Consider the following 13,765-nt stretch of genomic DNA (forward strand, 5'->3'; position numbering starts at 1 on the left):
CCTATTTAAAAACAGTGGTATTTGTGTGATTTTTTTTTTTCCCCCAAGTTCTTATACATCTTATGGAGTAGAATTGCAGAGTCTCTGAAGAAATGCAGAAGGAGGCTCCATTGTAGACAAGCTGGTTACGTATCTGCTTCTTTTGTGGTCAAATGTCATTTATGATTGCAGTGATCATTTTCTTTGCTTCCACCTTGCACTAAGTTCTGAAGAATTTTGCTCATACTGAAAGTAAAGCTAAAAATGTCAAAGCACAACCTTTAAACAAGGATAAAAGAGTAAATATTTGTATATCCTGCTCTCTGAAAAGGTTTGGAAAGCAAAATTCATTTTCAGTCAGGTACTGCTATCAATGAGACTATCCTTTCCTGCACTGTCACAAAATGATACACATGACCAGAGGATTTTCATCTTAAAGAGCTGCTACAGGAAGAGTTTCAGAACTGAATATATTAAGCACAAGGGAAGGGTTTGCACGGATGTTACAGCAGTTTTTGTGCATGGTCATAATATAAGTTGCATACTAGCATGCAAGCATGGTAGGATTTGCATTGCATTTTTTCAAATACAGTTGACTAGTGTGTTGGACAGCATCCATGTTAAACGCCCAAAAAGCATTTCTTAGACTTATTAGACATTGCAAAATCTGAGCTAACTAACAATAGTTAAATTATAGTTTCTATCAGTCTCCAGCCTTGCTCCCCAATGATTCCCTTATCCCAGAAATTTAATTAGAAGGCTCAGGCACAACTATTTGAACCGGCCTCTGGAAAATGGATACTGCTGAGGAATCTGATTCTTCCTATCAGGCTGGTTAGTGCCACGGTGAACACTGATGATATCAAGGCAGTAACTGAGTTCCTAACATTTAGTAACAGATTATTTGAAGATAGAAACTTGCTGTAGCTGCACAGGAGTAGCAGCTTTCAGGCCAGGAAAACCTGTTTTAAGTTACTCTTTGTTTTTTATGGTAGTTGAGCTTTGGCTTAAGAAGGCGAATTCACAGACATTTAAGAAAAATGCACAATATAATTTAGGCTCTGCTTGCTTTTTTTTTCTGGGAATAGTTCAGAAGCATACTTACAAGGTGTGCTGTGGCTTCTGCAAGCCTCCCTCTTTTGCTGTTGGCAGGAATCAGTTGACTTTAAATCCAGATCTCCCTGTCTGAAGGACCGCAGCATTTGTCTGTCCTTTATTCCCCAACCCTCAGTGAAATTCAGTATGCTGCACAATCTGATCCATATTTCAAGATTTCTGTCCTTTTCAGTTGGATCCCTCTTTAGGGCTTTCCTCTTTTCCTTTCTCTGCAGGGAATCTGGCGCATCCCCGTGGATGAGATTGACCGTCCAGGCAGTTTTGCATCTCATATGAACCGCTCGATTGTCTTGCTGCTGAACGTGCTGTCACAACTAAAGGATTACAACACCTTGCTAAAAGTATCATCTATGCTACAGAGGACCCCTGATCAGGGAAAGTATGATATATTTATTTTAATCCATTACTTTGTAAAGCTTTGAATATATTTTGTTCACTGTGTAACTATTTTATTTAAAGATGTTCTTAGCTTAAGAAAAAAGTCTTTAGACAGATTTCGGGAATATAATGGAATGATGGTTAATTTTTCCCAGGATCAGGATTCCATAATAGAGTCTAGAATTTCTCTGCATTTCTCTTGAAACTGAGAGCAGCCATACAGCTGCCTTAACAGACTTGCAGAGGTTTTCTGTCAGGTGGAGGGGTTCACTGGTAGAACAGAGCATCATGACTTCTGCACCCTTCTGCTGGCCTCTTGCATAAGAGCAGTGCTCAGGGAGGGAGGTCACGGCCCAGGCATCCTGCCTTCCTATAATCCTTGATGGACTGAACAATGGTTATGTGTCTATTGGCAGCTGATGCTATTTAAAAAGCTTATCCTATTCAGGGGTGATCTAATTTTAATTGCATTAACCTTATTTAAGAAAAAAGAAGCCATTTAACATGAGCTATATACAGATTCATATCAATGGGAAGACCAAAATAAACATCTAAGGAAAACATTGAAGCAATTGAGGTAAAATTCTAGTAGCTTGCCGAGTGGGAAATGTTGAAATTAGTCTCTGGCAAATGCTTGAGAAATTGAACTGAATGATTGATGGTGATAAGTTGGAGGCATTGAAGGTTTCTTCATGTGTTTTTGAGTGTGAGTGCACGTGAATTTGCATAAATCGTAGTATGTCTGGGAATATGTCACCACATGTTCAGCAAACTTGAAGCCAAAAATACTTTGACTTTTAGCATATCAGACAGTACTGGACCATAGAAGGTTTAAATTCTGTCCTAAGCAAGCCTTCAGTTGTACTAAAAATATTACGTTATTTATAAGTCTAGACTGAATTTAACAAACAAGTAATACGACATGTTGGATCAGCCAGTGCCAGCCATGGTGAACTGCAGTTGTTACAGGAATTTATAAATGCAAATATTCTGGGTGTGTCTGGTATATGCCTGTTACAACCCTGGTTTTAAAAATGCAGGGTTTTTAGCTGAACTTTAGTTATTACTGAACTAATGAGGAGTCAGGTTTTTGTATCTTTTGTCTGAAAAGCAAACCACAAAATTACCAACGTAATGTAATACTGTAGAGAGAAAATATGTTTATTAAAAATGTTGGCTTTTTCACTGAAACAGTACCCTTCAAAATTGTTTACTTGATTTTTAGCCCTCTCATTAAAACCAGCCAATTCTGAAATAGAAATTCATTTTTCCATCAAACTCAGGTGGGATTGATGGCTGGAAATATTTTCCTTGAAAGTGGACTGAAGCATTGTGTCAGAATACACTGAAGTTATAGTGCTCTAGTAAATTAAATAAAGCTATAGAGAAAATAAGTTTTACACATAGAGGTTTTTCTTAATAATACTAAATAGTAAAAAAGGTATTAGCACACCAGTGTTTTAGCTTTAAAAACCCTAGACTTAAAGGAAACTGATATGACCAATGAGAAAGGATTTGCTGATGTCCTTAATCTCACATGCACGGTTTATCCAGAACATGAAAATCACCTGACAGTTCAAGATAGCTTTGTGTGACTAATACTCTTTTTCAAGAAAAGGTTTGAATAAAAAGCTGATATTTGAGGGGCACAGAAGGCTTGATATGAGAAAACTAATTCTGGTTGTCTGTTTTGCTCTGGGTTTGTTGGGTTTTTTTCATTTCTCCCCTCCCCTCTGTTGGTAGATAGTGCTATCTTTTGTTTCATGCATGTCATGTTTGATGATTGTGGGCAGGGGAGAGGTAAAAGGAAACACAGCTAAAGTGTTATATTTCAGTATGCAACTGTATGTGTTTTTGTTTGCTTTCTTCTAACTTGTTTTAAAATTGTTGTGTTGGATTTTTTTGTTGGTTGGGGTTTTTTAATGTCTTGATTCTTGCTTTTAAAGTTCTATAAGCTTTTGGAACTTAGCTTCATTTCTGTTATCTTACTGCGGCACAGGAAGTACTTGCGTGATGCAGATCGCCAGGTTCTGGCCCAACAAGCCTTCGTGCTTACAGTGAAAGTGTTGGAGGACACTCTCAACGATCTGACGCAGGTAAGGAAGCAGTGTGTTTAATGGTCGCTGATTTAGTAATTAGATTTTTCTAGGTTCAGTTTACTCATTCCTTAGGTCTCCTGAGACTGAAGGGCTACATTATTATCACTTATTTCCAGTACCTTTTGTTTATATGCAGCTACACAGAAACATTTCTTCCAGCATTGTTGATTTCATTCTTGCAATCTAGTAACAAATACAGTTGTTCAGAACAGATTGCGGTGTGTGGTTTGACTGTCCCTTGAATTTCAAATGATGGTAGTTACATGGACTATAAGAACAACTACAATTTCAGATGGGGTCTATTGGAAATTTCCTTTTAAAATGAACTAAGATTCCTCTTGCAAAACAAAACCAGACAACTAGATATTATATGCCTAGACATTCTTAACTGCTAGTCCTTGACAGCACCACACCTGCTATTACACTTAATTGTAGTTTAGATTTAATTTTTAAAAGTCATTTAGAGACTAATCAGTTTCCAGGTTAAGATAACTGGAAATCAGAAGTTTATTTGGTAAACACATTTGTGAAAGAACTTGTTCCTAGGGGTTTTCTAAGTTAACAGAGTATAGGCTTAACAATTAAATGAAAACATTCTTAAGAACACTGGAACTCTGTGTATGAAATAGTTAGTCTGTAAATCCAGATTAAAGAGTTGTATCATTAGCAGTCTTTGAAAGAAGACATGATGTACTGACATTTTCTACCTTTGGACCATCACCAAAATAAAGGTACAAAAATGAAAATACTGTAGCAGAGTTTAGCATACTTCTTGATCTACTAACAAGAAGTTATGTAAGAGCAACCAAAGGGAAGATTCTTAAATTTGAGATTGATCCACAGCTGCCAAAAGAAACAGGTTCAGTTTTGATTTCAATACATTAGAAAAAAAACTTTGTGCTATTGAAACCTTGGATTTCATTTAGTTGGCTCCCATAGTTATAGACTGAAGTAATGGGGGGAAAAAAACATTGCAGCTTTGGTTCAGCCTGCGCTGTTGATTTCTCTGTGGTGTTTTCACTGATTAAAATACTTTAATTGTTGGACTTGTGGTTTGGATTAATTAATGTTTGGGAACAAACAAGAATGAACGTGGAATAAATGCATTTTCTTCAGCAGAGGCAGTAATGTAAAGGTACTCATTGTCAGTATTCATGGTAGTCATGGCTGTGCTCAAATGCTTCCTGATTTCAATAGTAACAGAGAAGAATGACTTCTTTTATTAAGGGTTCAGAAGATCAGAGTTCCAAGTCTTCTAACCTTGCTTCAGGAAGGATGACAACAGACGTTTCTAATAAAACTAGTGCTGAAGAGGGGAAAGATGTCCTTCCCAAAAAGCCAGTTTTATCGGATGGAGTAGTACATAGTACTGAAAATGGAGTAAAGGAAGTGACCCAGGGACAAATTCCCAATGCTATGGACATATTGGAACAAGAGGACAAGAATGACAAGGAAATTAAAGAGCTCCTTAGGCCTGGTTCAGTTGAGCCTATGGATCTTGATGGATATTGCAATGACCCTGAAAAAATTGATTCTTCTTGTAAACGTAGCGAGCTAGACCGTCTTCAGTCTGGCAGGAACTCAAAGGAGAGAGCTCCAGACAGCCGGACTCCAGAACTTTCTTTGGAAGAGCTAAGTATCAGCTCAAAACATCATCAGCAGGCAACTAAAGGAATAGTTCAAGCAGTACCTGCTGAAGAACCTGTCCAGAGATCAAGCAGGAAGAGGAAATTACTTGAGGATGTGGAGTCTGGGAAAACACTTCTACTCGATGCTTATCGGGTATGGCAGCAAGGTCAGAAAGTTATGGCCTATGACCTGGGTAAAATTGAGAAGATCATGTCTGAAACGTACATGCTGATTAAACAGGTAAAGTATTTTATCATTAATTGTAACTTCTGTAAATGGCCTCAGACATGATTATAGAACGATAATAATTGCCAAACCAAGCAGTATACAATTGGCCCTATATCTGTTCAAAAGTTGGGGAGATAAATGTCTCCCAAAGGACAAGTCTTTTGACAAGACCACTACTAGAGGGGTGGGGAGGGGGGGAAGTGGGACCCTCCATGTTTTGGAACTAAATTTCTGAAATCAGTTAAGAGCTATAATACCAATTATGAGGGGTGTGTTCATGCTAAATGTTAGTTTGAATCAAGAGAGAGTTGTGTATCTTTGAATATATACTCCTGAATAACTTAAGATCACTGTTCTGCCATAGAAGTGCTGCTTCTCCCATTTACTCCCATGCTCTACATCCCCATTTAATCTGAATTCAGTTAGATTTATGGATGAGCTCAGTAATTATGACTTCATTAGCTGTGATTCTCTGTTCAGGTGGATGAAGAAGTAGCACTTGAACAGGCAGTCAAGTTTTGCCAGGTGCATATGGGAGCATCAGCACAGAAACAGGTAAGCTCTGTGAAGTCCCTGGCTGCTTGTAGTGTGCTTTTATTACTTAGTCTGTACAATCAAGTCTGTGACTGAGTGCAGCAGTTAGAAACGTCTAATTTCCTTGTATTGTGGTCATCTAAGATAAGTGAGGCCACATTAGTGTAGGGACCTCATCCCTTTTGTTAGGGTGATTGCTACTGTTTATGTCACGCTTGAAGGACAGTTTGCATGCCCAAAGCTTTTGGGGAAACCCCAAACAATCTTCAAATTGAAATATTTATGGCACGCTACAATTTTCTTAATGTCCACATTGTTCCTCAGCCTTTCATGGATGGTACTTAGTTCTCTCTGATCTCTAAGGGCTAACAACCTCATCAGCTCTTCCCTTGCTAACATTACACTCTGCTCCAGAGGTAGCAAATACCTTCTCTCTCAACTTGCATGGTTGAGAATCTGATTTTAGCTCTATTATATTACTCAGTTTAGTTTTAGCTTGTAGTTTCTGGGTTTATCCAGCGAACAATTATAGAACTTTAAAGGGATGGTTATTGAACGACATGTTCAGTCGTCACTCATTTTTTGCCAGCAAACCATCAGTTGAAAGCCCCAAAGTATTTTCTACTTTTGTACTTTCCGTAATTGTTGCCACCAGCACACAGTGAAGCAGTTACTCTGCAGAGTTTGACTAGGAGATAAATTATGTTTTGAAGAAGAATCTATGTTACTAGTTAATAGTCTGTGTTTTATACTGCTTGGGGCTTTGTGCATGTTTTATGCTGTGAACATGTAGTCTGTGTTATCGATCACTAGCTCTCAAAAAGTAATTAAAGTAGTTGACAAAAAATTCTGTTGGAGTGCAACTCAGAAACTTTCTGTTGTCTTTTGAGTGTTTCACAAGTGGTGGTCTGTATCGTGCTTAAGTGTGTAAAACAGGAAGCATCTCTAAGGTTTTCTGCACAAGGTAGATAACTATGAATGTGTTGAACCATGTTTAGTACTGATTTAAAGTAGAGCTCTTTCAGGAGTGTCTTGAACAAACTTATTGTATGAGCTGCAGAAATTTATTCTGGTTTTCTGCAGTTTGTCTCTTTTGTCCCTCAAGTATCTCTTCTATTATTTCATCGTCCCATCATCTCCTGTAACTTTATCTTCCTGTCAGGTGTCTTTCCCAGTAGAAGTGTACAAGGAGCAGTACGTGCTATGAGTAGTCTAGAGATATCCACACACTGCATTCCAATGTGCCACTTACCGGAAAAAAGTATGATGGTTGCAGGGAGGAGGAGAATTGCCTGCTTCTCCATGGCTTGATTTTTTTTCCCTTTATCTAGGCACTAATTTTCATAGAAATGGAAGGACAGTGAAAGTCTTTCAGCATTTCTCTTTGTCCTCCAAATTTGGATGATGCTTTTCTTCTGTAAAACACAGCCATCTCTGCTTTGCAAAAACATAAGCTTTTGAGGAGGTACATCTCTGATGTTAGCAAGTTAAATATTGTCTTAATGTGAAAAGGATTTGAATACCTATCTCACGTATTCTTCAAAATAAATGCATTTCTTAAACCTCCAGATAATTCTTCTAGTTTCTGAAGCAAATCCGTTATCTGTCACCAGAACACTGCCTCAGTTCTTTAGATCTTTTCAACCTAACCTCAAATAACGCACATTGCCAGGTCCTTCCTTCTGTGTGTTCACGTACATGACAAATGCTTCTCAGAACTAAAGTGCAACTGTGTTAGAGATGCTAGTTAATAGGCAGAAGAACTTAGAAGGTGGATCGTCTGTGTTTATATGGAGTTAAGAGGTCTTCCTTTTAGGTTTTTCTGCTTAGTGGAGCTGAAGAAAATTGAGGCTGTAGGTCAACTCCTGTAACAAGGTTTAGTTCTATCTACTCTGCAACTGCAGGAAAAGCAGGTATTTCTGTGTAAGGTTCCAGGTATTTCTGTGTAAGGTTCCAGGTATTTCTGTGTAAGGTTCCAGGTATTTCTGTGTAAGGTTCCAGGTATTTCTGTGTAAGGTTCCAGGTATTTCTGTGTAAGGTTCCAGGTATTTGTTGTTTCCATTCAAGAGATGTGCCTTCCAGTGGAGCTTGAACCTTGTGTTTTCATGCACCATTCTCTTGAAAATATGGGTACTTGTTCTCCTCATCTCAGTTTGATGAATATTGTTTTACTGGTGATTCTTGCCTTGTCCAGAAGGGCAGAGGAGGTTCAGACCCTCAGGACAGACTGTTACACAGCATTTGTTCTAGACAAGATGACTTTAACACTAAATTTCTTCCTGAAATGGCGTTAGTTTTAGTTGTCAGGAGGCATGCCAACCTGTGTTTTTTCTATGTGCTGTGTAGAAAATCTGAGTCTTGAGTATCCATAAAGGTTTCCAGTTGTTAATATTGAGATAAAAATTATCTAACAGTACATTTAATTGAAATGTGCATTTGTACAGTGCATCTCCTAGCAGAGTAACAGGAGAGGATGTAAGAGTAAAGGGAGTTTTTCTTTATTAGATTGTCATGGAAGTAACTTTCTCCAAGTTGTGCCCCACAGGAAGTCAGTAACACTTTTCCACTGAACTGTAGAAATGAATGGAAATGTCAGGAGAGGTATTCTAGTAGAAGTTTCTTTGCTTGTAGTGTGGTATTTAAGATTTTAATTTTTTTTAATAAATCTTGGCTCAGCATGTTAAGACTTTTTTAGATTATCTTGGGAAAAAAATAGGAGTCGTCATGCTGTGATTTATGACTTCAAAGTACAAAGAATTTGCTAATAAGCTTCTTTAAAAGGTAATGTTACAGTTTGCTTGTTGGATGTATTTGCCTTTTCAAAAATGACTCCACGAACTTGCATGTATCAGCCAAGTTCCTTGCCGGGCTTTCTTGAAGATTCTGGGGTATGTGATTGCTATGCCAGCTCTTCCAGCAAAGTCAACAGTTACTCAGGCATGTGGCAAAACATTAGAATGATGGAAAACCTGTACACAAACTAAACTTGAAAGTAGATACAATAGGTGAGCTACTATTTAACTGCACTGGGAGTGATGAGATTTCCTGTTAAGTCACTTGAAATAAAACATACCTCTTAATATGCTGCGCTTTGAAGCTTGTAACATTCCCTTTTAGGAAGCGGTCCCAGCTAATGAGATTCGCATACTGCAGTCTCATTTTCCTCTCTTTCTGGCAGGATCTTGTAAGCCGTGTGAAGCTGCCCTGTGCTAGTATAACACTACGAATTAGTGTGGAGACACAGCAATAGCCACTCTTGTAGACATCTGTCTGTTTTCAACAGACTGAATCCTGTTTTATTTAAAATTGGCAAGTATTTGCCTTCTGTAAGCAAATGATGTCATGTATAATGCGGCTGCAGCCGAGAGAAGTGCTTTGTTATTGGACAGTTTGAGTAGGTTTACAGGGCCTGTGGTTCTTCAGTCATTTATCCCAAGAAATTGACAGTAAAAAAAAACAACAAAAAACCAAAAAACAACCCCAGTGCACACAAACCCCACATTGATATATGTCTGTCTTTGCTGGTTGTTGTATTTTACAGTTTCAGTCAGTATATGGTTTCTTTATGAAAGTTTTTCACTTGCTGCTAAAATTAGGAGCTGTTTGATTTATGGCTTTTCAACTTTCTTCCAGACCAGTCAGAGATTTTAACCTAAATATTTAACAACTCTGTTGAAATCTTTTTATATGCCTCTTTAGGCATAAGCAGGAAACAATACAGCAATCCATAAATGGAATTTGACAAAGTGGGTTTTTATACTTTTATGATAAGATCTGATCTTTTTAATAGCTTGGTAATACTGTCACCCTTTTGCTTGACTTCAGAAATCCTCTGTTGTCCTTGTGACTGATTTAATGTTAACATGTATTGAGCCAATGAGACTCTAGCATCTTCTTCTACAAAGTCAGGTAAATACGTGGGGAGATGGCTTAGATTGGCTCCCAGCTTTGAAGAAGTCAGAAAAAGAGGGTGGTACAAAACCTTGCCATGATAAGTTCCCATGCTCCTGGAGAACTGTTGAAATTGAAGTATTCTCTATTGAAATATGACACATCAACAAATAAATTAATGTAGATATTCTGGCGTGAGCTCTTGCATAGGGTGGTGATGTACCCTGCTGGTGCCAGGGACAGAAGATTGTGTTTCAGAAATGGGTCCTTTTTATGCGTGGTTGCTGTTCATAGTTCAGGTGTTGCTTAACGTCATTCCAGGGTCCTTAGCAGCATGCTTGTGCTCGGACTGTACTACCTTTAACAGAAAGGTGTCCCTGTGTGTACTCAGTGCACACTTGGATGAAAAGCTATAGCATTAGAGATCTAGTGTGGTGAGGAACCTGACCAGTTAAACAGAATTAGTTGAGCGTGATCTTATCAATTAAACATCTTCTCATACTCAATAGGATCCAACTCTTACTACCAGCAGTAATTGATGTTTTCCTGTAGCAAACATAATTTTGCTTTACCAAATCCTGCTAATGGGGGCTTTGAGTTTTTAATTTCTAATGCAGAAACAGCTGAAGACCTGAAACAGTCATTCAAAGAGGCTGCCAAAGAGAGACTTGTGAGTTTGAAAAAGCTGCTGTGTTTGTATTAGGCTAGGTTCAGTGTTACTGTAATACTTACTGTTAAACCATAATGATGAAGTAAAATCTGAGCTTATAATGCTAACACAAAAGTGAAATGGTGGGGAGACTAAAATGCCCAGATTTTTTTGTTTTTAATAAAGAGGTAAATCCTTTGTGATGTGTGAGAACGGAGTAGCAAAAACAGTTGAGATTCCAGTAATTGATACAAAAATGTATTCAATGTTAAGTTGCTGGGAGATTTCTTTCAGTATTCCATAATAATAATAATGCAAAAAAGTGATGTATTCGTCAACTTCAGCACACTTCAGAATCTAAAGAGTGATAATGCAACATTCTTAGACACTGATATTAGTGCTGTTTTTTATCTTTCTATCTTATCTTTAGAATTAAGAGGACAAGAACAATATTGTCTGATCAGTTTTCAGTGTCACAGAAGATTCCCCAGTAAACACTTTGAAAATAAATAAATACCATTTTATCTGTTACAACAGTATAATCATCAGTCCTGCAGAGAATTTTGGCTTGCTGCTTGTTGCATATTTAACTGCTCTTGTTGAAGTCGCTGAGTTGATCATACAACTAAACTGATGTATGCTGAGGGTGTAACAAAATATCTTTTCAAATATTCACATTTTTTTAGTATTGCCTATTGACCCTTTAGCCTGTTGCACTGTTTTTAAAAATAAGAGACTACACTTCCAGAGACTGCTTAAATTTGGTTCAAACTATAGCAGCTTCCAAAGAAGCATGTGAGACCACCAGTAATGACCCATCAGGGATGGGGTTATAACTCTAAAGACATTTAATTGCTTATGCTAGTATTTAAAGTCATGAAGTGAGTAGTAAAAGGTGGGAGAGCGATAACCCATCTCATCTAATGGGCTTTTTGTAACTGAGGAAAGTAAGTAGTTCTGGTTGAACTTATGAGTTCATGGTGATGGTATTGGAATTTTCTGAAATTTTTTTGTTGTTGTTTAAAGCAGTAACTCTAGAAGGCATGATCGTGAGTCATAGCATAAGAACATAGCATAGTTAAATCGGCACTTTGAAGTGAGAACTACTGCTAGAAGAAGTAAGCTTGCTTCCTTGGGGACTGGTCCTTCCTGTGCTTCCTGTGATATATGTTCCTCTGTGCTGGCACAGGCATTTGCATGGCTGTGTAGTGCATCAGACTGGGGAACAGGTGTGGCTGAAAGTTGTTCTTCCTCTTTTTGTCCTTTTCCATTTAAGTTCTTAAGTGTGAGCAAAATTTTTGATATACACGTATCAAATGGGCTGAAATTGCTATCCAGTAGTGGTCACTGTGTCAGTAGTAGTTAAGTTACTAAAGTTACACTAGAGATTAATTCACTTTGTGGTCAAGTGGCATTTTGAAGGATGCTTGTACTTTGCTTTGATTTTCTCAGTCTGAGAACGTTATCAAAAAGATTTGCAGAGGTCCTGAAAGCAGTCAGCTATTGCTCTGAGTTATAAGATACATTTTTAGTCTTGCCAACTATGATTTTCATATGAAATTAATGGTCCCTGGAAATGGAATACTGAGGAGGCCTTTTTGAGGGAGAACAAAAGATTAAATGGCAGACTAGTTTGACCTTGACATAGCATTATACTTAAATGTGTGGTCCTAAGACAAAGGAGGGGACGAGCTGGCAGAAGGCGGTTGTGAAACTTCTAGATAATTAGAGAATTTCTAATAAGCCTTTCCACTGACTGCCTAAAATTCATCATTAAATTCTTCATTTTATATATAATGATGATGTCTGTGATACTGTTAAGGACATGTCGACGTGGGAAAGTTATTGCAGCACAAGCTAGGATGAAACTTTGTAGTGTACAGAATATTCTGTTAATGCATGTGGAGATGCTTTAGTCTAAGAACACATCTGTCTTCTTTTTTTCTTGACTTGCAATTTGAAAAGGTATTTTTATTACTGTGGACTTAATATTGAATGCCTTAATACTAAAATTACAGCTTTCACCAATGTTGAAACTGTCATGACAGGTAGCCTAAAGAGGACAGGTAAAACTTCATGGTTGTGTATTAGGGTATACTTTATATCGCCAGTCCTGAGAACTGAATTTACATAAAAACAAATAGCTTAAAACATTGCAGACATCAATATTGCACACAGGGCTGGATTTAACATCTCTCAAAATACAAGTGTTCAAAGGCAAAGTTCCAAAATGCCACTAAGTCTCTAGTCCTGCGTTGTGACCCTTGAGAATATGGGACTGTATGTAGAAAGTGCTAGTAATGGGTAGCATTGTAGCAGCTGAAATGTCTATTGGCTCCTCACAGTATACTATATCATGTAAATGTCATGAGAAGGGACTATTTCAACATGGCTGAGTTATTTAAGACTCACTGCTGCCTTAGCCAAAAAAAAATCCTTGCTCTGGGACCAACTCCATCCCTGAAGAGTGAGGGAGAGAAAAGAAAATTTCAACCACCCTTTCCTGCTCGAGCTGCCAAACCTTGAGCTCTCCCTGCACCATTCTGACTGATCAAATCCTCCCTTTCACCCTTAGCTGCACTCACCTCTTCCAAAGTAACGCATCCATGACCACCTTCTCCCACTGGCTGGTGCCAAACTGTGAGTGCTCTCCTCATTTCCCTTTCTAAACCTGCAGGCAAAACTCTTTGGCATCTTTCAGTGTCACATCTAATTAAACATGATGCTTCATGAAGAAGCTGCCACCAGAATCAAAACAAGTAAATTTTATTACAAACACAAAGGCACAATCAGGTTATGCAAATCAACTCTGCCTTTCAGGCTCCTGGCAGGCTGCCAGTGACATCCCTGATTTTATAAAGTTCTGCTGCTTCTGTAATATAAAAGCAGTATTTGTTGAGGAAAGGCACTGCTTTAGTGCTGCTGTCGCTGCCCTTCTCTAGTTCCTAAACAGGTAGCTGAGGTCTTGTTTTCTCCTTTTACCAGTGTTTAACTCTTCCCAGTGCTGGTGCTAGTCTTAAACCACAGCCTTGTACTGAAGAATTTTAGGGGATCATAGCTGATGGATGTGCTTGCTGTACGGGGTCTGCAGCTGGAATAGCACACAACCTCAAAAGTGCTCGGATGGACTTTGGAGCATCAGTCTAGTAATGTTACAATCTCTATATTGGACCTTACATTTTATTTGGAATAGGAAAAATTCTTCTGTGAGTGAAGCTAGAGGGCAGTTCAGTGGATTTTTTTGCCCTTCTGCTGTGGAATG

The 13,765-nt window shown here is 38.2% G+C and overlaps 1 protein-coding gene across 9 annotated transcripts in view; it reads left to right on the top strand.

Annotated features, from left to right (window-relative positions):
* Nucleotides 1-13,765, top strand: part of CABIN1 (calcineurin binding protein 1) — a 118,653-nt gene that overhangs the window by 83,012 nt on the left and 21,876 nt on the right. For all 9 annotated transcript variants that reach the window (XM_075769437.1, XM_075769444.1, XM_075769443.1 and 6 more), the window contains 4 exons: nt 1,311-1,474; nt 3,473-3,569; nt 4,800-5,441; nt 5,910-5,984. In XM_075769437.1, coding sequence (XP_075625552.1) covers nt 1,311-1,474; nt 3,473-3,569; nt 4,800-5,441; nt 5,910-5,984 — 978 coding nt within the window. The remainder of the gene's footprint in view (nt 1-1,310; nt 1,475-3,472; nt 3,570-4,799; nt 5,442-5,909; nt 5,985-13,765) is intronic.

This window comes from Balearica regulorum, chromosome 17 (genome assembly GCF_011004875.1).
Source record: "Balearica regulorum gibbericeps isolate bBalReg1 chromosome 17, bBalReg1.pri, whole genome shotgun sequence".
Classification (NCBI taxonomy): domain Eukaryota; kingdom Metazoa; phylum Chordata; class Aves; order Gruiformes; family Gruidae; genus Balearica; species Balearica regulorum.